The 25634-nt window shown below is 33.1% G+C and overlaps 4 protein-coding genes across 8 annotated transcripts; 2 read left to right on the top strand and 2 right to left on the bottom strand.

Moving 5' to 3' along the window:
• LOC114372890 (probable phospholipid-transporting ATPase 4) lies at positions 1-7350 on the top strand. 5 transcript variants are annotated; one of them, XM_028330450.1, is made up of 12 exons: positions 1-157; positions 375-425; positions 1019-2964; positions 3128-3238; positions 3533-3809; positions 3895-3983; positions 4094-4178; positions 4275-4484; positions 4810-4935; positions 5825-5923; positions 6094-6285; positions 6379-7350. In XM_028330450.1, exons 3-12 carry the CDS (start codon positions 1145-1147, stop codon positions 7042-7044), a joined length of 3675 nt encoding a protein of 1224 aa, XP_028186251.1. In that variant the 5' UTR covers positions 1-157; positions 375-425; positions 1019-1144; the 3' UTR covers positions 7045-7350. The 5 variants fall into 5 exon arrangements, with proteins under 5 accessions (XP_028186251.1, XP_028186254.1, XP_028186250.1 ...); XM_028330453.1 differs by lacking the exon at positions 375-425; XM_028330449.1 differs by having other exon boundaries at positions 1-425.
• Positions 7351-9628: 2278 nt separating this feature from the next.
• On the top strand, positions 9629-14843 carry LOC114376683 (casein kinase 1-like protein 2). The gene is made up of 15 exons (XM_028334911.1): positions 9629-9781; positions 9910-10007; positions 10095-10135; positions 10662-10731; positions 10853-11001; positions 11088-11183; positions 11279-11349; positions 12101-12162; positions 12260-12323; positions 12405-12489; positions 12593-12719; positions 12849-12931; positions 13018-13081; positions 13259-13401; positions 14284-14843. Exons 2-15 carry the CDS (start codon positions 9932-9934, stop codon positions 14569-14571), a joined length of 1419 nt encoding a protein of 472 aa, XP_028190712.1. The 5' UTR covers positions 9629-9781; positions 9910-9931; the 3' UTR covers positions 14572-14843.
• A 1284-nt stretch (positions 14844-16127) lies between these two features.
• Positions 16128-16922, bottom strand: LOC114374897. The gene has a single exon (XM_028332622.1). The coding sequence runs from the start codon at positions 16811-16813 to the stop codon at positions 16460-16462; it is 354 nt and encodes a 117-aa protein (XP_028188423.1). The 5' UTR covers positions 16814-16922; the 3' UTR covers positions 16128-16459.
• A 3410-nt stretch (positions 16923-20332) lies between these two features.
• On the bottom strand, positions 20333-23438 carry LOC114376279 (eukaryotic initiation factor 4A-10-like). The gene is made up of 5 exons (XM_028334310.1): positions 23275-23438; positions 22818-22887; positions 22611-22717; positions 21345-21775; positions 20333-21142 (listed from the first exon to the last, which is right to left on the bottom strand). The coding sequence occupies exons 2-5, from the start codon at positions 22883-22885 to the stop codon at positions 20507-20509; spliced, it is 1242 nt and encodes a 413-aa protein (XP_028190111.1). The 5' UTR covers positions 22886-22887; positions 23275-23438; the 3' UTR covers positions 20333-20506.
• Positions 23439-25634: the final 2196 nt, after the last annotated feature.

Genomic DNA, 25634 nt, shown 5'->3' with positions numbered 1-25634 from the left:
ATGAAATGTTCCAGGTCAAGAAACCGTGTTTGATACTCCTAAAAAAAGAATAAGAAGAAGCTGGAATTATGAAAAATTGCTTCGGACTTGTGAGGAGTCACACGCACACGACCTTCCTCTCCAAACTTTGTCTTTGTCTTCTCTCACAAAACACCCAGTAGTACATATTTATTTATTTTATCCTAAACTTTTTCATTAAATCGTGCCATTAATGCAATCAGAATTACAGCACTTGTCTCTTGTTGCGGTGAAAATACAAATGCAATTACTGTTCTGAGAACCTTCAATTCAACGCACATAATCACAACCAGCTTCTTCTCTCCATCTTAATATCTATCTCTTTCTGTCATTGTTTTTGTTTTGTTTTGTTTCAGCGCCTGCCTGCCGTCCTCCTCTACATGGAGACGCCACTTCCTTTCTGTTTGGTGCGTTTTTTTAAACGTGTTTTTTTTTCTTGTGCTCAATGCAGTTTCGTTTCTTCGAAATCTTCTTCTCTTTGTTTTAATTGTCTTTTCATTACTCAATTTCGAGGTTTTTTTTCCTACCTTATCTTTCTCTATATCTCCTTTTTTAGCTCAGTTTTTTTCTTCTCTCTTTTCCCCTTTTGAATTCACCAAGGATAAATTACAAATAAGTAATTATCCCCTTAAGACGTTCGTTTCGTTCATTCCTTTAAGCTGTTGTGAATTTTTTAGATGGACGCGTCTGCATTATCTTCTCAATCTGATTTCAACGAATTTCCCAGACCTTATTAAACGGTCACAAGATCTCTCTTAATTTTGTTTCCTCTTAATTTCAGCCTTTCTTTCTTTTTGTTTCCTCTTAATTTCGGATTATCTCTTAAATTTTCTGATGTACGGACACGCTAGGAATTTGCATGATTTCTCTTTTTACGTTTTCACGCATGAATTTAGGTTTTGTTCAATTGAAAGTATTATTTAGGTTCCATGGTATGCATCAAATGATCATCTCGTTTATGTGCTGTGGTTGATAATTTTGTTTGTGTATATTTTTCCAGGTTGCAGAAAAGCAAAATTGGGGATAAAGGGGAAGGTTTAATTGCTCCCTAGAGGCAAATTTAGGTTTTGTTGGTGGTGGTTATGTTGTCAGCTATAAACTACCCTTGAGCTGAAATCCGGGTAGAATGGCACGGGGGAGGATCCGGGCAAGGCTCCGAAGGAGCCATCTTTACACATTTGGTGGTTGCCTGAGGCCAACTACCACTGAGGAGGTGCCTCATCCACTTCAAGGTCCCGGTTACTCACGAACAGTATACTGCAACCAGCCTCAACTCCTTGAAAAGAATTCTCTATTTTACTGCAAGAATGATGTATCAACCACCAAATATAATGTCATCACGTTTTTCCCTAAGGCATTGTTTGAACAATTTCGAAGGGTTGCTAATATATACTTCCTTTTGGCTGCTTGCCTTTCGGCGTCTCCAATTTCACCTTTCAGCCCTCTTAGCATGATTGCTCCTTTGGCGTTTGTTGTGGGGCTTAGTATGGCAAAGGAGGCATTGGAGGATTCGCGCAGGTTCCTTCAGGATGTCAAAGTTAACCACCGGAAAGCTAGTCTCCATAAAGGCAATGGTGATTTTGGTCTCAGGTCGTGGCAGAAGATTATGGTTGGGGATGTGGTAAAAGTAGAAAAGGACCAATTTTTTCCAGCTGACTTGCTTCTCTTGGCGTCGAGTTATGAAGATGGGATATGCTATGTGGAGACAATGAATTTAGATGGGGAGACCAACTTGAAGGTGAAGAGATCTTTGGAGGCTACCTTGTCTCTGGATAATGATGGGGCTTTTAAGGATTTCTCTGGAACAATACGTTGTGAAGATCCCAATCCCGATCTTTACACTTTTGTTGGGAACTTTGAGTATGAACATCAGGTTTATCCTCTTGATCCTGGTCAAATTCTTCTCCGAGATTCAAAGCTTAGGAACACTGATCATGTCTATGGAGTGGTCATTTTCACTGGACATGACAGCAAAGTCATGCAGAATTCTACCAAATCCCCTTCAAAAAGAAGCACAATAGAAAAAAAGATGGATTATATCATATACACTCTTTTCACTGTCCTTATATTGATATCTTTTATTAGTTCGATAGGATTTGTTTTCAAGACCAAATACCAAACCCCAAAGTGGTGGTATTTACGACCTGGCAATATTGAATACCAGTTTGACCCTGGAAAACTTGGATTGGCTGGGATGAGCCATCTGATTACTGCACTCATTCTATATGGATATTTGATACCCATCTCGCTTTATGTTTCAATTGAGTTTGTGAAGGTATTACAGGCAACCTTCATTAACCAAGACATTCAAATGTATGATGATGAATCTGGTACTCCAGCTGAAGCACGGACTTCAAATTTGAATGAAGAGTTGGGTCAGGTAGACACTATCCTATCTGATAAAACTGGCACTTTAACCTGCAACCAGATGGACTTTTTGAAGTGCTCCATTGCTGGTACTGCGTATGGTGTTCGTTCCAGTGAAGTTGAACTTGCTGCAGCAAAGCAGATGGCTTCTGATCTTGAGGAGCAGGAATTGAATCTCTCTAATTTCCCCATGCGTAAAGAGAGTAACGTGCCATGGGAAAATATCACAGAAGATGAAGAAACTGAATTGGGGACTGCTGTTACTTCCAAGGATGATGGAGCTCGAAGGCCTGCCATAAAGGGATTTGGGTTTGAAGATGATCGCCTTATGAATGGTAATTGGTTGAAAGAACCCAATGCCGATGTCCTTTTGCTGTTTTTCCGGATATTAGCAGTTTGCCATACAGCCATTCCTGAACTGAACGAGGAGACTGAGAGTTGTACATATGAAGCCGAATCACCTGATGAAGGAGCTTTTCTAGTAGCAGCCAGAGAATTTGGTTTTGAATTTTATAGGAGAACTCAATCAAGTGTTGCCATTCGTGAAAGATTTTCTGCTTCAGGTCAAGTGGTTCAAAGGTGAGGTGCACATTCACAAATTCCATGATGCTTATCCTTTTCCTATTTTTTGGGGAGGGGTTCTGACATTTGCTTTTGAATTATTTTGTTTGTGATGCCAAATTTCTTAGCTTTTATTTGTATATTTATTTATTTATTTTTGTGTTTTGGTTGAGTTATACAGAGAATATAAAATTTTGAATCTGCTGGACTTTACTAGCAAAAGAAAGCGCATGTCAGTCATTGTGCGTGATGAAGAGGGAAGCATCATTCTTTTCTGCAAAGGAGCTGACAGGTTAGCATACTAATGTGATTTCTGTCTATATTATTGTCAGCTCAGCTGAACAGATGGTGTTAATGATCGAGTAGGACACTAGGACCGTCTATCAGTTTCGACAATGGAATCATTAAAATCCTCTTCATGCTTGTGGAGTTTATATTCTACTTACTACTAGCATACTATATAATCACAACAACTCCCTGCTTCCAGAGGAAGCTTGTGAAAACACACATTTATGCTGTCATAGAGAGGCTTTTGATGTCCCTCTCTAAACTTTGACGTCCATTATCTTCTTGCCTGGTTGTGCAGTATCATATTTGATCGACTGTCTAAGAATGGAAAAATGTATTTGGAGGCTACTACTAGACATTTGAATGAATATGGAGAAGCTGGTTTGAGAACGCTAGCTCTGGCTTACAGAAAGCTTGATGACCAAGAGTACTCTGATTGGAATAATGAGTTTCAGAAGGCCAAGACAGCTGTTGGGTCTGAGAGAGACACAATGCTTGAGCAGGTTTCAGATGTTATGGAAAGAGAGTTGATTCTTGTTGGGGCTACTGCAGTGGAAGATAAACTACAGAAAGGGGTATGTTGTATCATTATTTATATAGTCAAAATATGTTGTTTCTTCTCTCCGCCTCTACCATTTCTCATCTTTTTATTCTCTTTAGGTGCCTCAATGCATTGATAAACTTGCTCAAGCTGGTCTAAAGATCTGGGTATTGACTGGGGATAAGATGGAAACTGCAATCAACATTGGGTCTGTCTACTGCAAATTATTTAACCACATAACACTTTCATTTCTGTTTCAAGTTACTCAAAAGTGCCTCTGCAATTGAGTTTGCTGAAACTTTTGTTTCTGTCGTGCAGATTCGCTTGTAGTTTACTTAGACAGGGCATGAAGCAAATCTGTATCACAATGAATTCAGATTCTGTAACTAATGATGGGAAAGAGGTAATTTTTTTCATTGAGATAGAGTAAAAAAATTTACTGATAGACATGACTTTCAAGTTTCATCTGATAATAGACTTAGCTCTTGTAACCCCTCAGGTTATCAAAGGCAACATCTTGAATCAAATCACCAATGCCTCACAAATGATAAAGCTGGAAAAGGATCCACATGCTGCGTTTGCATTAATTATTGACGGAAAAACTCTAACATATGCTTTAGAAGATGATGTCAAGCACCAATTTTTGGGATTGGCTGTTGGTTGCGCATCTGTCATTTGCTGTCGTGTGTCTCCAAAGCAAAAAGCATTGGTAGGACCTTTTTCTTTTTTCATTTGTACCTTTGTGAGCTCTACTCTAATATTTTATACTGCATTTCAATAAATGATAACTATAAATGATGCTACTCACAATTATTGGACTGAAAAACATGCACAACTGCATGCATAGCTCTATGTTGATGTTATGTGGGAAAGATAAGGTATAGATCCAAGAGTTCTGTTGTGAACAGTTGTTGTTTAAATACTTCTGTAGGTAGAATTTATCTAATCTCTATCTCTATATGATCAAGTGTATGAGTGTAAATAAAATGTGTACTGCTTAGTTGTTTCTTAATCCCTTATTCCTTTGGAGTCAGGTAACAAGGTTAGTGAAAGAAGGAACTGGGAAGACCACTTTAGCCATAGGTGATGGTGCAAATGATGTTGGAATGATTCAAGAAGCTGACATTGGTGTTGGAATCAGTGGGGTTGAAGGTATGCAGGTCAGTGTCCAGCTCTTTTATGCATTGTTATGCCATGCAAAATTATATCTGCATATGATGTATTCTAATATATATTTTTGCTAGTTGCAACACTGTAATATGCTTCATTTTCAAAATATAAATCAAATTTTGGTTTGTGTACCTTTGATATTTTAGAAAAATGACTGGGGCTAGGTATAAGGGGAACCTGTCATGTTTGTTTGTGTTTTAACTTTGTTGTTCTAGTTGGATTCTGGAGCAGATTTCTTGTCAGGCCTTTTTGGTGAGTTTATTGTTGTCAGTGCTGACCAAGGGCAAAGCTTCTTGCTTTTATTGGAACTTATCTAACTTCCTTGTATTTTCTTGAATTCTTTAACTGATAATAGACAGGACCAGATGAGGAACATCCAGTCTGAATTTACTTTTTTCTGATGATCTTGAAAAGCTAAAATTTTCTTTGTCCACAACACTGTTTCCAATCTATCTGCTGTTCATCATTCCCTGAACAAAAAAGTGCATGGTAGTTAATGTTATTAATTTTGGACAGTGATTATTTTTTGCTTAATAAAATGTCTACTGAGTACTAACTTCTTTAGTCTGACTTTAAGTATTTGCTATGAATATGGGTTATATAAAAATTGTCAGCTGATCAATATTTAAATTTAACACATTTGTATGCTTCCATTCCATTCGTGTGAAATAGTGTAAAATGACCAACTTGCTGATTCCAGTTCATATTTACATCATCAATTGCGAAGAATAATTTAGTTAAAACCTACAATTGGCCTAAAACACTTGTTACTACAATCTTTAAGATCAAGAAAACACAGACGTGTGTGTGCGTGTTTCTGTTTGGAAGCATGTAACATTTGTGGAAGTTGTGGAACTCAAGCTTGCAATTTCTTTTCAGGCAGTAATGGCTAGTGACTTTGCTATTGCCCAGTTCCGGTTTTTGGAGCGGCTTCTGGTAGTCCATGGACACTGGTGCTACAAGAGAATTGCACAAATGGTAATTGATATATTCATCTTGAATCTTGATCATTATTCTCATTTCTTGAATGTCTTCTTCGTTATTATCCCGTGCATAGATAGAAATGAATGTAATTTTTTTTGCTCTTGTTTCTGTTACGAAATTGATTCAGATATTTTCCTTCTAATGTAATCCATTATGCTTGCCAGATATGTTATTTCTTCTACAAAAATATAGCATTTGGCCTCACCATATTCTATTTTGAGGCCTTTGCGGGCTTCTCTGGACAATCTGTTTATGATGACTGGTACATGATATTGTTTAATGTTGTTCTTACATCATTGCCTGTCATTTCTCTTGGAGTTTTTGAGCAAGATGTTCCATCAGAAGTTTGCTTACAGGTTTGTTTGGTCTCTTGAAATGCCTTCAATGAATTCTGTATGTTCATCCGTGTTTGGATAATCTAACCTTTGATGTGCCATTGCTCGTTGCAGTTTCCTGCACTGTATCAGCAAGGACCCAAGAATTTGTTCTTTGACTGGTATAGAATCTTGGGATGGATGGGAAATGGTCTTTATTCCTCCCTCATCATCTTCTTCCTTGTAATAATCATTTTCTATGACCAAGCTTTTCGTGCAAATGGCCAGACCACAGACATGGCTGCTGTTGGGACCACGATGTTCACTTGCATCATCTGGGCTGTCAATTGCCAGATTGCTCTGACAATGAGCCATTTCACATGGATTCAACACCTCTTTGTGTGGGGCAGCATAACCACTTGGTACGTTTTTCTCTTGTTATATGGAATGCTTCCACCACAATATTCCAAGTCTGCCTACCAACTATTGGTTGAGGTTCTTGCTCCTGCTCCTATTTATTGGGCAGCAACCCTATTAGTAACAATCGCATGCGTTCTTCCTTATCTTGCCCACATATCCTTCCAAAGATGTTTTAATCCCATGGATCATCACATTATCCAAGAAATCAAGTACTACAAGAAAGACATTGAAGATCAACACATGTGGACCAGGGAGCGGTCTAAAGCACGGCACGAAACGAAGATTGGATTCACGGCAAGAGTGGAAGCAAAGATTAGGCAGTTTAAAGGCAAGCTGCAGAAGAAGCAGCAGTCTTCACTGGGGGCTTTCTCCCCATCATGACCATTACAAAATAATTTATTAGTTTTCAGTCCTTTTAGGGTTTGCATTTTTTTATTTATTTTTTGGGGCTCTAGCCTCATTTAAATTCTTTTCATGCTTATGTTGCTTGCGTATGGGGGTGAATGAAAGTCCCATTTAGTTAAGAGAAAAAGCATGGGAGCCGTTGTAGTATGTAACATATTTAAGTAGAAGAGCTCACCAAACTAGTAAATTCTGAATGATCAAAGTGTAATTCTCACTTAGCAGATGGTTAAATTCAAGTGATGGTGAAGAAATGAAAGCAGCCAAGTAGTGTTAAAAAAATAATTATTGCATTTCATGTGGTTCAGATTAATTTTAATTACTTATCTCAAGATTCAAAATTAATATTATCAAAGATAAGAGGTAAAAGGGGATGAAATAAAAGTTACTCAACTCAAAATTAATATTATTAAAAGAAAGAACCACGAGGAAGTGTATTTTTCATAGATCTCTTGGGATATTAAGGGTTGCTTATTTTATATTCGGAATTAATTTTTCTTATGACAACATATGTTTTAATACAAAATCTATAATTAAAATAAAAAAATTCTTAAAGAAAATAGAAGAGAAACCAAAGTTAAATAGAGTGCAAGTAACTGAACTAATCCCCGGCGTTGACGCCAAGCCAAGAGGATGGAAATGGAAACATGGGATGGGATGAAACAAGAGATGCTAAGTAAATACGACAAAATGCTTATAATTCCAATTTGTTTGTCATGTCAAAACAAATCCTCGTATTATTCTCCTTTTAATATCTGTGACCTGTCAGAACTATTTCATTTTCGGATATATGGCAGCAGTTATCCGTAGTTGGCAAGCATAGATATAGATTAAAAATCTTCCACTTACATACAAAAAACTGGAAAAGTTGATAAAAAAATATCTCCCACTAAAAACATCCGTACCTCCCTCTCCTTTTGGTTGATAGAAAAATTTCAACTTATCTATTTTCCTATTGTGCTGCTGACATTAGAATAAGAGTTTAATTTTTATTTATTGTGATTATAAAAAAATACTATTTTTTTTTACGATAATGACATTAAGGTTAAACATTATAATTTCATATATATTATTTAAACACCCTATTATAAAGTGATTTAAGTAGATCTTAGTGCGTATAATTTTTTTATATTGTTAGAAAAAAGAATGTTTTAAAATTTTCTTTTCTTAATTTTGTGTGTGCAGAATAATATGAATTATCACAAATTATTATTATTTTTAAATTAAGTTGAATTCCTTAAGAATTACTATGATTAAGTAAAATATGATATAAACATATTTAGTTGTGTCATTTTACATCTATTAATCATTTTAACAATAATTTTATTAAATATTTTTTTAATTCGATAAGCTCACTTAACACTTCCAACTAACAATTTTTAATTATCAATCAATTTTTAATTTAGAGTCTAAATTGATATTTCCTTACTTAATTTAAATAAACAAATATTTATTATATATTTTTCGGCTACCAACCAATATTTACTATTAATAGAAAGGAATCAAATGATGAATGATAGTGACGAAATATAAGCTAATTCAATAGTCAATTTTAGTTAATAAATTGGTGTAATTTCTTTATTTTATTATTAATTTTAATGAAACATGAAGAAATTAACATTTTAGCCATTTTTGATCAGCAGAAGTCGAGAAAAAGAATTAAGTGCTTTGAAGGAAAATTGAGTCAAAAAGTGGAAGAAAAATTGAAGTGAACAGCTCGCTTAGTGCGTCACTCAGGCTTAGTGCATGCCTGCGTTTAACGCACAACTTAGGCTTAGCGCGCGAAAAATCCCACAACTAAGAGCCCAAAGGCATGCTTATCACGAAAGCTCATGCTAAGCGTGAAAATTAAACTAAGTATTGTCTATATAAAGAAGAGGGAGCAGAAGGGGAAGACACACTAAGTAGTAAAGCTATGCTTGGGTTATCCCTTGTTGGAAACCCTCATTCCTAATCATTCCCCTTTTCTTACTATTAGTCATTCATCCCCTTCTTAAAGCCTTTGGTAACATAACTGTTCTTTCCTGCTTTTGTGTGGTTTGACCATTTATACATTGCTAGGGATAGAGTGACTTTTTTGTACATATGCATACATCTTCTTTCTACTTAATGATGTTTATGATTCCATATTACATTAAAGTAATTAAGCATGATAGACCCCAACATTATATCTTTTTCTTTTGTCTTTTATCTTCAAATTTCACACTTACAATTCTTTTTTATCTTCTCCTTCTTCTATTGCTTGCAAAAACAAAGTCTATCTGGATTCGACATTCTATTTGTGATCAAATTGGTACATTTGTCAATCTGGTAATAATGAAAAACATGACAAATGCTATAACATTTATTTTTAAGGTATTGATTAAAATATTAAAAAAATATTTTTTATTAAGATGTTTAAAATTATGTTTTTCATATTTTTTTGTACATTTTCTTATGATTGAAAAATATATATTTATAAAAAAAAAAAGAGAATAGTAACGTGGGTTTAACTCAAGAGTGGGCGAGTTCTTGACTTCTTGTAAACCCAAGACACGATATTGGATTTCCACTATTAAAAAAGAAAAGAATAGCAACGTGGTTGAATGTAGCACCAGTCTAGTCAGTTGCAGGCTTCCTGCACGCTACTGAAAAAGAAAGAAAATCCGTTTGGATGAATGCGCGAGGGGAAGAGAGACTCTCTCTCCTCTTCCTTCTACACGTTTAGAGAGAGAAAGTGTGTCTCATTTTTCAATCTTGCCCGCATCTTTTTGCGATTTCTCATTTTTCTCCTGTTCCTTTCCTTTCCTTTTCTCTGCTACTACTTCCAACTCCTTCCATTCTCAACTTTCTTTCAATCTCTAGGGTTTAATTCGCCACTCATCGAATGGAACCTCGGGTTGCGAACAAGTTCCGTCTTGGCCGCAAGATTGGTAGCGGATCCTTCGGCGAGATCTATCTCGGTTTGCTCTGCTTCTTCTACACTTTTTAATTTATGCTTTTTTTACTCTGAATTTCTTATTTTTTTTTCAATTCAATTTTGTTTTCAGGTACGAATACTCAGACAAATGAAGAGGTTGCAGTTAAGCTCGTGAGTACTATGACTTTACTCTAATTCGCAATTTGTTCTCCTCTACTTTTCCGAAACACAGTTTGCATGAATTGGTCAGAGTTATTTTAGTTCTTTTTAGGTGTGATTTGTTGTTTATCATCTTTTGTTGGTAATTTGTAAATTAGTGTATGTATACCGTACAATATACAATGTAGACTTGTGTTGTTCAGTTCTAAAAGCAGTGAAGGTGTGAATCATGGAATGTGTCATAGACAGTGCAGTGTGTAGAACACTTTTTTTTTTTAAAAAAAAAAAAACTTGTAGAGGAATTAATGTGGCCAGAGGTGCCAAAAGGTGTGTCTAAGGCTGATTCATGACTAATTCGTCCCTTGTGCCTCAGTTTCACAACTCCAAAGGGTGTTTGGCGGTATCAACCGCAGTTTATCCTCTGTAATTAATGGCATTGATGATAGTTGACTTTTTGAAGAACTGTGTTGACTAACGAGGGTTAGGGATATGTTTAATGAAATGCTTGTTTACTATTTCTCTTTGCCTTTTGATTCAGGAAAATGTCAAAACTAAGCATCCTCAATTGTTGTACGAATCAAAGTTGTATAAAATACTGCAAGGAGGAAGTAATGTCCTGTCTTACACTCTTACTGAATTTCTATCTTTCTGATCTCTTTGCTTACTATGCAGTATCTGTATTACTTTACTCAGCTTAAATGTTTTTGGTTGGCTATTTTTATTTGGCAGCTGGGATCCCAAATGTGAGATGGTTTGGAGTTGAAGGAGATTACAATGTCCTTGTGATGGATTTACTGGGACCTAGTCTTGAGGATTTATTCAATTTCTGTACCCGTAAATTGTCCCTCAAAACTGTTCTCATGCTTGCTGATCAGATGGTGGGATGTCCTGTATTATGTAAATACTCCTCTAATTTAGATTTTCTGATTTTGTTTTAAATGGGGCAATCTCAAACTGTTTGCAGATAAATCGAGTTGAATTTATTCATTCCAAATCATTTTTACATAGGGACATCAAGCCAGACAACTTCCTAATGGGTTTGGGGAGGCGTGCAAATCAAGTATCAGTTTAATGCTTGCTTTTTTAATTCTTTTTTTTTTGTTCCTTTTCTGTTGTCTCTTAGATGCATCCTTTTAAATTTTACCTCTTTTGTAGGTTTATGCCATTGACTTTGGTCTTGCTAAGAAGTACAGAGACACCTCTACCCATCAACATATTCCTTACAGGTATTTTGTTTCATTTTTTATTTTCCTGATTTTAGTGTGATGGTTGCAATGTTAAAACATGTTTTAAATTTTAATAATTAGGATAGTAATCAACTGAATATGGCCAATCAAATATCTGAAAAGTTATATTACTGTTAGTTATTTGTGTGACACTGACTTTTTAGTGGGAGAGTTCCCTAATAAAAAAGCTGTAGCTTTCTATTAGGCAACACAAGAATTATGTGGTGCCTCTGGTTTGGCTCCTTATGCAGCTGTGAAGTTTATTCTAATTGTGGCAAGATATGAAATTAATTTATCTTCACTGGAACTTTGAGTTTCAGAATATTATTGATAAATCTATTAACTACCAAATGTGTATGTGTGATATGGAATTGCTGGAAAATTTTAATGTACCTGCTGTTCAAAGTTATATGAAAATTAATAGGTACAAGTGAAGTGAAGTACTAATAGTATAGAGTTTACATGGACAGTCAATCCGATTTAAATTCTTTCATTTCCAATTGTTGGATATATTTTGTATTTTTTATTTATTTGTGAGAATATGTTTTTCTAATCAGTGCATAAAATTGCTGTTGTTACTTACAAAATATCTTTAAGTAGTTTCTCTGCGATGATTTTGTATTATTCTTTGTTTTATTTTTATTTATTATATATATGAATGACTGTACAATACTTTGAAGTTATTAATTTACAATAATACTTGAATATTGGGGAGTTTCTCTAAATTTCACCTGCTTGTAATCCATTTCAGAGAGAATAAGAATTTGACTGGAACTGCTAGATATGCTAGTATGAATACTCATCTTGGAATTGGTATGCTCTCAATGTATCTCTTCATCAAACTTCCTTTCCATTGTATTTATTGTTAATTGATTCTGAAGTTTGGTATTGCCTTTTCATTCTTTAATAGAGCAAAGCCGTAGGGACGACTTAGAATCACTTGGATTTGTTCTTATGTATTTTTTGAGAGGAAGGTAGTTATCCTTGCTCCTATGTTGTTTTGTCTTTCTTTATCACCTACTTCTAATTTAATTTTTTACTTGGTATTTCTACAGTCTCCCATGGCAGGGATTGAAAGCAGGTACTAAGAAGCAGAAGTATGAGAGAATCAGTGAGAAGAAAGTTTCTACTTCTATTGAGGTGAGAAAAACTGTGTATAAAATAATGTTTTGGAATTCTGGTACATATTATTGATTCCCCACCCCCTCTCTTGATCATGAAAAATTGGCTTGCTTCTTTGTAGTCTCTGTGCCGTAGCTACCCCTCAGAGTTCGCTTCATACTTTCATTACTGTCGGTCACTGCAATTTGATGATAAACCAGATTATGCTTATCTGAAAAGGCTTTTCCGTGACCTTTTCATTCGTGAAGGTTTGAGCCATTCTGTTTTTCTAGAGATATTTCACTTTTGAATGTGATGTAGTCTTTGATAACTAGATGGTAAAGTTTTACATTTTAATATGTCATTTATGTGTTTTGGCTGGTGTTCTCTTGTTCCAGGATTCCAGTTTGATTATGTCTTTGATTGGACCATTTTGAAATATCAGCAATCTCAAATTGCCACACCTCCTGCTCGTGCTATTGTAAGTGATGGTGTTCTATACAGTGGCATTATATTTTATGTTTGCTTGTTGATATTAGATTATTGTACTTAAAGTAACATTTTCAGGGTCCTGCTGCTGGACCAAGTTCTGGGCTGCCACCAGCTGTTGTAAATGCTGATAGACAGACAGGTATAATTTTCTATTTATTAGTAATATGCGGTTTTTTACTTAGCTCAAAAATTTTAGTTATTCTATGTATAGATATTTCTATTTTCCCTTTTATTTTGTCTACCTTGGTTTTTCCATGTTTTTATGGTTTGTTATTTTGCGTTTTTTTGGCTTTTAATGTGGGAAATTTCTGTGTAGGTGGGGAAAACAGTAGGCATACTGGTTGGTCTTCATCTGATCCTGCTCGAAGAAGAAACTCTGGACCTATTGCAAATGATGGAATGTTGTCAAGACAAAAAGCCCCATTTCCAAGTGATTCAACTCGATCTAAAGATGTTATGGTGAGTATACATATTTATTTATGGGATGGCTTATGACTGTGACTCTGTGAGCTCGGCATATTTCTTGCATAAAGAATGATGCTGTATTTATGCATTAATATTCAATTTTCTTCCTCATTATTTTGTCTTAAAAAAATAATAAATGTTTATTCAGAGTGTTTATCATTTTAGAAGGAAATTAATGAACATGGTTTCCCATATATCTAGAATGTAAATGAAAGTATGAAGCTCTGCTTGGTTGCATTGTTTCTTTTGGTTATAACCAGAATTATAAAATATTGGTTGCATTGTTTGTGTTTATGTGCTCGATCAAAATACAAGAAAGCAATTGATGTAAACATTCTGCAGAAGTCAGATTTGTGTTAGACAAGTTATATATAATTCTTTGGACTTCTCTTCTTTGGACCTGCTGCATTTAAGAGTTTTGTGCTGTGAATATACTCTTGTGGTTTTTGTTTTCTGGCAAAAGAAAATGAATATAGGTCCTGTTTAGATAAAATTCTCCATAAACACTTGTAAAAAGAAGAAAATAAAAAGGTAAAATAAATTAAACTTCTTGATATGCATTTCAACTTAGAGAAGTTTTTTTATATCTAACTTCTCACAAAAGTTGAAATGTATAATTTGATTTTTACTTATAGGAGAAGTTTAATTCATTTTACTTTCCTTTTTGATTTAATAAGTGTTTATGGAAAAAACTATTCAAACAAGGGCATAGTCTATACATTGTGGGTTCCTGATATACTACGAGCGATTGTGTTATCAGGTGTTAGTTTGTGGGTTTTATCATATTTGAAATTGCTTGTTGGTTACAGTTACACTGATCTCATTGTACCATGGCTATTTTTCATGTTATTTTTAAATTGTGTGTGATACATGCAGTTGTCTAGTTCTAATTTCCGTTCAAGTGGATCTACAAGGCGAGGTGTTGTATCAAGCAGTCGTGATGCAACTGTTGGCAATGAGACTGAGCCTTCTCATCCTCTCACCGTGGATGCTAGTCAAGGAGCACTTCGTAAAATCTCCGGTGCTCAAAGAAGTTCACCTATTATGCCATTTGAGCACAACCGAACATCCTCTGGAAGAAATACATCAAACATGAAGAATTACGAGTCAACTATCCGGGGTATTGAGACCCTAAATTTCAATGACGAGAGGTTACAGTATTAGCAGCTTCCATTCTCGACTACCTATCATAGTAAATTCTTAAAAGAATTTTATAAACTACCGAGTGGAGTGTGTTGTGTTGTCTGTGCATTTTGTTGGAGGAAAGCTGCAACAAGATGGTAATGGTCACTATAAAGTGTTAAAGAAAGATATGCTCAACCCTGACAAATCTGGCCTTGAAAAGGCTTTTGTTAACACAGTTGACCGTGTTGGTTCTACTTCTACCATCTTTCCCACTTTTATATCATTATTATTTAGTAATGTCTCATTCTTTATTGGCTCTTTCTTTTTTGGATATATATCATATATCATGTTTGCTGAGATTCACGTGGGAAATTTCATCAGCCACCAACTGGTAAAACGACCTATGCTACAATACTACAAATTTAGGGGCCTCTTTCACTTGCAAAGAAGGAACTATCACAAATTCGTAAGCAAGATGTGAAATTGTGAACTTCGTTGGTCTTTATAAATTATAAACATAATTTTAAGGTTCAGGTGTCTTGTATGACAGTGGAATTCCGAGTTTTATTTGAAAAAAACTGGTTGTGATCCCCCGTCTTGTTGAAATTGATTTTAACATGTCATATCCGTTACTAACATGAGAGGATACAAATGTCTTACAATAACACAAGTGCTCAAAAGGTAAAAATTGAAGTCCGTATGACCGTATCAATATATATGGCGTGTTTGAAGGATGGAATTGAAAAGTCAGCATGACTGAATTAAGTCATTAACACACCAAATGTATTATATATTTTTAAGCAACTTTCATAAGCAACTACGTTGTAGATGCTATTAAATTCTAATAAATCAATACAATTATATTATAAATTAAATCAAAATTAAATGTACCCTAAAAGAAGTTCACTTTTAAAAGATCTTTTTGCCAAATTTCACGGAACTAATAACAATGTCTTGTATTCTCTCTAATAATACAACTGATGCATCATACATCATGGGATGAAAAGCAGGGTTGAGTGTAGAAGTGTGACCAAACACAACATCTGGGACATTATACTCTTTATTATCTTTCGTTTTATCTTCATTATTTTTTTTTGCCACATTATCTTTTGTCTAAGTGTGCAGCACCGTATGATCAACCATAAGCTATTTTATTTGTATCTTGCGCTTCCAGTGAGCGAATTTCACTTATTTAGAATAACAAAACTGATTTAATTTGGTTAAAAAACAGAATGAGTTTTAACCTCTATGGTTCTATCAAGAATAAGATGTAAAATCGTTATGTTTATTACCGAATGACTCAATTCATTTTGGAACATTTATGACATTTACCAAACAAGACAAGGTCATTGAGGTTTGCACTTTGCAGGATTAGCAAATACACTTTGGAACGTTTAGTGACATATCTGAATATTTTTCATCACTATTAGCGGTGCAAAGGAGAAAACTTCCTTTTCGGCCTTCATTTTCTTAATTACCCTCTTTTGGTTGGTTTCAATCCAGCCATGATACATATATAGCTAAAAGAATGCTGAATTATCCCTTATCATAAGTAACCCGTCATTATCAATATAACTGGCTGAAAGCATGAAACAGAACAGAAACAGAGCGATTCTCCCATAACGCATTCATTTATTTTCTTTTTGACATTTATAGTTAAAATTTAAAATAAAAATACAAATAAACTGATCAAGAAACTCTGCAGTAGTAACCAAACTACACACCCATAAGCCATGGAATCTCATACAAAAAGGAAACGAACTTCAGAAAGGATTAGGGATTTTTTATAAGAGATTCCATGGAGACAATCTTGCTCTAGTCAAACAAGACTAGACTACTATGGCTGATGGAGGATTTAATTTAAACATTTACTGAGAAACAAACAAATAAGTAACTCTCATTATAGAAAAAGAGAATAAGATATGATTCACCACCATCCATAGAGAGCTTGAGTGTATGTATTCTTGATCCACCTGAAACTCTTTCTTAGAGAGCCTTTCATCTTGCCCTCAGCAGCATATATTTTATAGCCAGCAACTCTCTTCTTCCTCTGCAACTCAGGGTCAGTGAAGCTCCAACTTTTTGATGGTTTAGCAGCTGAGGTTTTCCCTTTCTTCACCTTCACCTCCTTACTACCTATCTGGTGTGCATAAGCAGAAGAAGCAGCATTATTAGCACTGTAACACCTCAGATCTTGCATGCTTGTTGGGGCCACCTTGCCTCCACAGTAGCTTTCAATCTGCAGCCTTTCATCTCTGCATGACTTGGATCTGAATTCCATGATCAAAGACTAGTATGTGTGTGTCTATAGGCTACCAAGAAGGAATCAGTTCAAAGAAAAAGGGTTGATCGGTTTGCTTTTTTGTAGTTGTATGTTAACAATATTGTTTATTGCTTCTTTTACTAACTTATAATGTTGGTCTTTTTTATTTTTTGAAAATTACACTTCACATTAACTTTTGTTTCTTTTTTTTTTTAATGTACTTTTGTTTCTTTTTAAAAAAAAATGTGATACTGCCTCTAGCTCTTTTTATAAGAAAAAAGTTATATAACTTATTTTTTTATAAAAAGGACCGAGATAGTATTAAATAATTTTTTTAAGAAAATTATAGTGACATTGAAATGAATCTTCCGTTAATTTATATAATAAAATCTTTTGAGTTGGAGGCAGTTGAAGATGATGATGATATGTTGTTTTCTTTGATGAAAGTTATCGGGGTAGCCGCAGATGCAACTTTCTTCACAAGAGCAGAATTGCATGAGGCTTTTGGGTTGACTAACTTTCACACGTGGTGGAAGTGTTAACCAAAATTAACAAGTGAAATGGAGCAATGAAAAGAGTAATTGTAAATAATGGGAATCTCTGTCTATATATACATATATTTTTGGTACATCGGAAAGGAAAGAGTAAAAATGCCAAGAAACAAAAGCAAAATTAGGTTAAACAGTACTAAAATATGAATTAGATTTCAATAAAATAAATGATAATGAAAAAAAAATAAAGAAGAATGATAGTGGTGCATCCCCCATCTTTTGTGTTAAAATTTTCACAAAAATCTAAGACCAATCTCTCTGTTCATAAAAAGGCAAAACGTTCTGATTTTCAATTGACTATTGTGGTCCACCTCTTGAATGGTTCCCCACCCATGTTAGTGCTTAATTAGTTTCTGCAAGCCAGAACGTAAAAACATTGACTTCTTTTTCCTGAAAAATACTCACAAAAAATGGCTAAAACAACAGTGAAATTTTCAGTTTAATGCAAGTTAAGAAAAATAATTCAAAATGAAATTATTATAACAACCAAACGAAATTATTATATTTTCATTTGGAAAGTTGCTCTCACAATTTTCTACATACTTTGCTTTCAAGTTTTGGCCGAAAGTGCATAGCCTAAATTCATTATTATTATTATCATTAGCATGATAAGTGTTAGTACCATTAAAGTAATCCTGTTCAATTTAATTGCAACCGTCCCACCAAAAGAACTACTTGATAAGGAAGTTAGCATGTGTCTTTCACTCTCAACCACACTTTAATGATGCAGCATTGAAAACGATTTTTACACTGTTGTCTTTGAATTATGCATCCTAATGTTAGCAAGAGCTTAATTTTTTTAGGGTGGGTACTCCAACGAAATTACGCTGATAACACTATATAAATATGCTTGTGTCTCTAATTTCCCCCTATTTTTTGTTGTGGGGGAGGGGGAACGTATGATATTCGGGTGAAGATAACAATATTATACATACAGCACTTTGCGTGTAAAAAAATTCATCATTATTTCAGTACCACTATTTTCTTATTCTATCACTCACAATTCAGTGGTAATTTAAAGTATGAACAGGCAAGTGCGATGCTTTTTTTTTTTTTTCCTTAATGAAAAAGTGCGGTGTCATTTTATTTGGTTGTACTTAGTAATTTTAGACAACACGTTTAACTTGAACTAATATATCACTCATGCCTTGGATAATAAAATTAAGGGTTAAATGTAACTTTGGTGTTTTTATTTTTTAAAATCTATAATTTTAGTCTCTTTATTTTAAAATAGAAATAATTAATTCTCATATTTTGATTCTTCCGTTAAATTTTAAAAAATATTAATAGATAAGAAATTAACAATGATGTGATTCAACTTAGTGATGTGACATAAGGTTATTTGTTTAATTTATTGTAGTCAACGTTAATATCAAATAATTAACGCTTTCAACTTGGCAGAAATATTAAAATCATGAACTTTACAAAAGTAAGAGAGTAGATGTCTCTATTTTAAAATAAAGGACTAAAACTGCATATTTTAAAAGATATGGTGACTAAATGTCTATTTTAAAATAGAATTACCAAAATTGAACATTTTAAAAAATAGGAGAAGGAGCAAAATTGCATTTAAGTTTAAATAAAAACTTATTAAAGTTATAAAATGTAAAATTTTATTTTTTAATTTTAATAAAATATATTATTATTAAAAATCAAATAAAAATTTGTAGTAAGAAGGTAATTATGTACAAATAGATAATTAAGAGGAAAAAATGAAAGCGCCATTGATAGAGTGCAAGAAGCTATGCTGTTTCTACTCCTAAGAAAACAGCATTAAAGACTATAGAAAAACTGACGAATTTAAAATAACAACTCAGTTTTCATTGATACCAAAAGGATAAAGACAGTTAAATGCTAATAATAATGATATCGTATTATCATCTTAGTTTAGGGAATTAAAAATAAAAGATAAATACCTAATAATTTAATTCCAACTGATATAATCTATCAACCATTTTATTTTGAGCCTAAAGCCCATCCGTAACATTGATAACTTTGAAATGAATATTTTATATCATCTTTAACATTTATAACTTGATCTCCAAACTCTGTTATAAATAAAATTCAAGTGATTTTTTTTTCTATTGTAGATAAATATTTATTTAACAGTTTTATATTATAAAGTGTGTAGGTTAGGAAAATACAAACACTTTTTATTTAAAATTAATTTTATCATAAGTTAGTATAATTTTTGCATGAAATTCTTTACAGATAATCTTTATATATCCTTAATAGTGTCTATAAATTTATTATCAATCATCTTTGTTATAATATATTGGTCAGGATAAAATGTAATATATATCATTAGTAGAATTTCTTAATTCAACACGAGAGAGATTATGTTAAGTAATCGTCATGAGGGAACCATTTATGTATTGGTTAGGTCATGAATTTAGATATATAAATCCGATCAAAATTTGTAAAATTATTTGATTTGACTTTAAATATGACTAATATTAAGACTCAAGTGTTGGAACTCTTTTTTTAATATCTATTTATTTTGTCATGTTTATAATAGTAATTATTTTGTTCATTTGTTTTAACAAATCTAATTACAACAAATCTAGATTCAGACTATTATAAGAATATTTTGTTTTAATTTATATCAGTCTATTTTAAAATATTATATTAATAATACTAAATGAATCAATTTTACTACTTTATATATTTGATATTGTATTAACTATATTGAATATTTAAATGAATCATGATATTAAATAGTAGTTTTAACTAGAAAAAAAAGATCAAATTTAAATGGATAATTTATTAACCCAATCCGTTCATGAATGAATTAGGTTAGGTTTAAAAAAATTATGAAAACCGAATCAAACTAAACCGATCAAATTTAATTGGATTGAATTTTAAATTTAACCAAAATCAGTCTCAACCGCCCCCACAAACACCCCTAGTAATCGTAGATACAAGAGTTGATGAAGGCATTGTTCAAATACAAAATACATAAACACAAAATTATAAACAAAAAGGATTGAACAACAATTAAGCAAATAAACAAATTTTATAGAATCCATTATAAAAATAAAGTCAGGTGTATTGGAACTCTAATGCTAAAATTTGAAAAAGAAAAACAAAGAGCACAAAATAATAATTGGCAAAAAGTAATAGCCCTCTGATGACTTAACAAAGAATGAAAATTAACCCATCAGAGCAGATCAGCAACATTTGATGGCAACTCCTCTACAGTCACATTGTAGAACTTTTGAATATCAGACAGCATTCTTGCATCATCCAAAGTCACAAAGTTTATGGCAACACCTTTTCTTCCAAAACGCCCACTTCGTCCTATGCGATGAAGATAATTTTCAGGTTGGGTTGGCAGATCATAGTTTATAACCAAAGACACCTGCTGTACATCTATACCACGAGCCAAGAGGTCAGTGGTAATTAGAACTCGAGAAGAGCCAGAGCGAAATTCCCGCATGATGATGTCACGAGTGTTTTGGTCCATGTCTCCATGGGTGGCTGAGACTGTATGGTCATTGCTTCGCATCTTGTCAGTGAGCCAGTCCACCTTACGCCTTGTGTTCACAAAGATGACACTCTGGGTGATAGCCAAAGTCTCATAAAGGTCACATAATGTCTCTAGTTTCCAGTCTTCCTTATCAACATTCACATAAAACTGTTTGATACCCTCAAGGGTCAATTCATCACGCTTTACCAGGATTCTCACTGGCTTATTCATGAACTTCCTCGTAATCTCCAAGGCCTCAGGTGGCATTGTAGCAGAGAACACTCCAACCTGAATTTGACCCGGCAGAAGCTGGAAGATGTCATAGATCTGCATTTCATGCACGAAAAATATAAAATGTCAACACAAGATGACTTCATCTAGCACATATGTGAGTTTTAAATAAAGAAAAATATTTCAACAAAATAAAAAATATTGGTAACATGCATGAAAGAACGTTTAGATGACAGTCAGGAATCAGAAGAAAAAAAAACAATTCAATGTTTTAAACAAACATGGAAAACCATCAAACCTGGTCCTTGAAACCACGAGAAAGCATTTCATCAGCCTCATCCAAAACAAACATCTTTATGTGATCTGGACGAAGAGACTGTCTCCGTAGCATGTCAAATACACGCCCAGGAGTGCCAACAACAGTATGGACACCAGCTTGGAGAATGCGCTGATCCTCACGAACACTGGTCCCACCAACACAAGCATGAACCTTGACACCAAGGTAATCACCTAGAGCTCGCATAACCTTCTCAATCTGCTGTGCAAGCTCCCTTGTTGGTGCCAAAACCAAAGCCTGACACTGAACCAATCCATAGTCAAGCTGCTGCAAAATTCCCGAACAGAACGTTGCTGTCTTTCCAGTTCCAGACTGAGCCTGCTGAATCACATCCAGACCCTTGCAGAAAGGAACAATTCCCCTCTGCTGGATTGCAGAAGGCCTCTCAAAACCTATAGAACAAGAATTAAAAATCACACATCGTCTTGTGGTAGAGTTAACTGCATATGACATTTGCTTTGTTCTAAAAATGCAATACTGATGCTCAGCATCAACGATAGATTCAAAACAATAAAAAGTCAGAAATTAATTTGAAATGAAAATCAATGTAAATTCAGAAAAGAATAATTCCAGACATGTGATTAAAAAAAAAGCCAATACCCTTTAAATGGTATATCACTCGATGATATAAATTTTCACCATCAAAGGGTCCATGCAGTCTAGAAGGAAGTCTTACTTTGCAAAAGTCATTTCCATACCTTGGTCCTATGAGTCCAGGTTAATGGTGACAACCCCAATTGTTGCACCAAGGCTTTCCCTTTTTATAAATAAATCTTAATGACTTTTAAACTTCAAAGCAAAACTTCAGTACATTCAGTTGTCCCAGCATTAAAAAATAATTTAAATTGTTTTGCTCATTTGCTGGAACTATCATTAAAATTGCAAAAAGGTCTTGATATGGTGATTGCACAGATAAAGAATGGAATAAATATAACTCCAACAGGGTAAACAATAAGAGGAAAATGTCTAAATGCATTAATCAAATTATCAAATCAGCAAGTCCACATCACTACCACACTGACATAAGTAGGAAGAGGAATGCTAGGAACACTCTCTTAAACATACACTTCATTGTTGCTTTATTCATTAAAAGGTCAATTCAGTTGCCTTGAAAGCAAAGAGTGTGTCAACCCATTGTCAAGAGTGTGTTTAAAATAGTATATTCCTAGTATTCCACAAGAATTAAATAAGCAATTGAAGAAAGAAAGGAAAAATAATTTGCCATACCATAAGCATATATGCCTCTCAGAAGATTTTCTAGAAGGCCCATTGCATCAAAACTATCATAGACTTCGTCATATGAAGTGAAAAATTCTTGTCCATCGGCGGAAAGCCTGTTTTTCAATATCAAGACATTAATTAAAATAACAAAAAAAATATAATATAGAATTCAAGCATCAAACAAAGTGGATAATATGTAGTATAGGAATTTACAATTCATTCATCTTAGAATCATATTGCCGAGCATCAAACTGCGATCCTTCTGGAGCCAAACCTGCCATCACTGCAGAACAAAAACTTCGTTAAACTTAAACAGACAAGTGTAAGTCGAAAAGCCTACAAAATCTAAAATCGATATCAAAAGAAAGTCCCAAAAATATCGTGAGACAACGAAAGTAACAGAAGGAAAAGGGATTCCTTGCTTTCATAAGTCCTTTTTTATTTTCGCAGATGTCAGATAAGAAAATCAAGCTTAAGAACAATCCAGGAGCACCAATAACTCAAAAAAAATAAAATCAAACTGAACAAAATCCGTAACATCACTCTAATCTGTGTCAAATGAAAAAAAAAAAAAAATCCTCCACGGGACATCACATATGTAACAGGAGAACAAAATTTCAGTACGCTGAGTGAATAAATGGCTTCGAAAAGCGTAAAACTGGAGGGTTACCTGGTGTTAGAGGAATAGATATAGAAGAAGCAAAGAGGAATGAATTAGGGTTTCCCAAACTCCTCGGATCTGCGCCGTGGAGTTGAAGGGAAGGGAGGCGGAAGAGAATCGTATCGTAGGACTGAGTGAGTTTAGGTTTTTGTTATGTTTATGTTGTTGTCGTATCTATAATCTATAATATAATAAATAATAAATTTACAAATCCAAAATCAGATTGGAAGTATGTTCATTTTGGGCTTCAAATTTTTTGGTTTTATATAATTTTTTCCAATATTTTTATATTTTCAAAAATGATAACTGGTTGTGCATCCGTCTGCGTTCCTGTGATTGGTCTAGCCCCCAAGTAATATTAATTTGCATGAACATTAAAATTCTGGAATTGCTTTTTCTTATTATTATAATATTATACAGACATTTTTTAAAGAACAAAATACAAACATTACCAAAATAAATAATTTTAAAAACTATAATCAAATTAATTAATTCATCCTTAATTTCTGACCATTCAATTAATATTAATTAATTTTTAACCGAATAATTTTACAAATCCTTTAAATTTTTAAAATGACATAATCTTTAATTTTTAATGATACCTACATTTGTGACAATTTTTTTTAAGATATGACTTAATTTTTAAAATCTTACTTAAATTAAACAACAAAATATACTATATTTTATATTAAAAATATATTTTTTTACTCATAAACAACTATTGTTTATATAAGTAATAAAGCTTAATTTTAAATAATGATACGTAAATCATCACTAATAAACAAATAAGTAATTGTGTTTAAAGATAAGTAACTCATTAAATAATTAGTGTCGGAGAATCAAAATTACATCCATATATCTGTCAATAAAAATAAAAAATGTATTATTGTATAAATCAGTAAACAATGCATCTTTTACATACTTTCATTCTCAGCTAATGTTGTTGTACATACTTCCTACTTTCTGCTAATACTTCAGATTAAAAAACATTTTTTCTTATATTGACGAGGTTTCTGGAATGTTTGCAATGACAGTAAAGATGAATATAACTTCTCTAAAATATATGTAAAAAAATTAATAAATATGTGTGAACTTATTATTTATGTATTAATTAATTGTTTATTAGAAATTATATATTTAAATAAAAATAATTATAAAAGAAGAAAAAAATTCCAGGCCCTATTATAGAATTTTGGATCCATCCTGGATAGGATATAATAGTTGAGTAAAAATAAGATGAGATAAAATTATAATAAAGATCTTATTTTAATATGTACTAAGTTGTATTTTAAATAATATATAAGTTGTCCTATTTTCTGGCTTGCAAGTTATGGCCGTGATTTACCATAGGTGCGCGTTTGAATTAAGTTTATAAGCTAAAATTTATAAAATTGAGTTTGAAAAAACACTCCAAGTCTTACATATTTAAATTTGAGATTTTAGTCAAATTTTACTCTCAAACAAACTTTTGGGATAATCAAACATGAACCTAAATTGATTTTACTATTAAACATGTTTTTGTTCCATTGGAGCACTCCCATCCGAAATTCAAATATACTCATATTTAGTGTGATTTCATGAGAAGTAGCTTTCTCCCATTCTTTTGGTCTCTTGAGTATTTTTTTATTGCATGTTTACTCTTGAAATAATATTTTTTTTAGATAAATATGTTATGAAAAAATACTTAAAGAAATATTTTATAATTTATAATAAGTAAAGGGACTATTTTATAACTTTTAAAAAATTAAAAATTAAATTATAATCTAAAATAAAGATAAGGGAGTGCAATTTAGGAATGAAATCTTAATTTTATTGTATGAAGAATAAGTGTTTTTTAATTTTTTGTTATGCCCGGATTTGGATCTCCTGCCGTTAGAAAAAAGTCAATGGGAGTGCAATTTAACATGACACCACAAACTTTTTCTATTGATATTTTATTTAATTAATAATGAGAAGTATGTGATGAAATTATAAACTGCACTACCTGTAAATTTTTTCAACGGCAGGAGACCCAAATCCAGTTATGCCCCAATAATTTATTCGTATTCGAGTGCTGAAATTTATAGGGGTTTATTATTGGTCCTTGCAGTAATTGCTAATTTATCTTCCTACGACCTCACTTTCCTACACCCACAAACAATTCCCTTCCTTTCACATTTTATTCTCATGACACTCCCAACCCCCACAGTATTTTAAGGCTATTATGATTTCATTTTATCAACGACTCAATAAAAGTATGATTATGTTAACACAACATAATCATATTCCATTTTTTTGGGGTTTTGTAAACAACAATGATTTTAATTTTGTTGTTATTTTGTATGTGACACATAATAAAATTTGATTCTTTAATTGTTTGAATTTTGACA

This window comes from Glycine soja, chromosome 11, assembly GCF_004193775.1.
Source record: "Glycine soja cultivar W05 chromosome 11, ASM419377v2, whole genome shotgun sequence".
Lineage (NCBI taxonomy): Eukaryota > Viridiplantae > Streptophyta > Magnoliopsida > Fabales > Fabaceae > Glycine > Glycine soja.
Note: the sequence above shows the minus strand (reverse complement) of the source record. Positions and strands in the feature narration are given on the sequence as shown.

Bases quoted from the DNA above. Each gene is read 5' to 3' on its own strand.
- LOC114372890 (XM_028330453.1), top strand. From the start codon at position 1,145: ATGGCACGGGGGAGGATCCGGGCAAGGCTCCGAAGGAGCCATCTTTAC. The intron at 2,965-3,127 runs GTGAGGTGCACA...TGAGTTATACAG, and splicing joins TCAGGTCAAGTGGTTCAAAG to AGAATATAAAATTTTGAATC. The intron at 4,936-5,824 runs GTCAGTGTCCAG...ATTTCTTTTCAG, and splicing joins GTGGGGTTGAAGGTATGCAG to GCAGTAATGGCTAGTGACTT.
- LOC114376683 (XM_028334911.1), top strand. From the start codon at position 9,932: ATGGAACCTCGGGTTGCGAACAAGTTCCGTCTTGGCCGCAAGATTGGT. The intron at 12,324-12,404 runs GTAGTTATCCTT...GTATTTCTACAG, and splicing joins ATGTATTTTTTGAGAGGAAG to TCTCCCATGGCAGGGATTGA. The intron at 12,932-13,017 runs GTAAGTGATGGT...TAACATTTTCAG, and splicing joins CACCTCCTGCTCGTGCTATT to GGTCCTGCTGCTGGACCAAG.
- LOC114374897 (XM_028332622.1), bottom strand. From the start codon at position 16,813: ATGGAATTCAGATCCAAGTCATGCAGAGATGAAAGGCTGCAGATTGAA.
- LOC114376279 (XM_028334310.1), bottom strand. From the start codon at position 22,885: ATGGCAGGTTTGGCTCCAGAAGGATCGCAGTTTGATGCTCGGCAATAT. The intron at 22,718-22,817 runs GTAAATTCCTAT...ATTGAAAAACAG, and splicing joins GATTCTAAGATGAATGAATT to GCTTTCCGCCGATGGACAAG. The intron at 21,776-22,610 runs GTATGGCAAATT...CTTGTTCTATAG, and splicing joins GAGAGGCATATATGCTTATG to GTTTTGAGAGGCCTTCTGCA.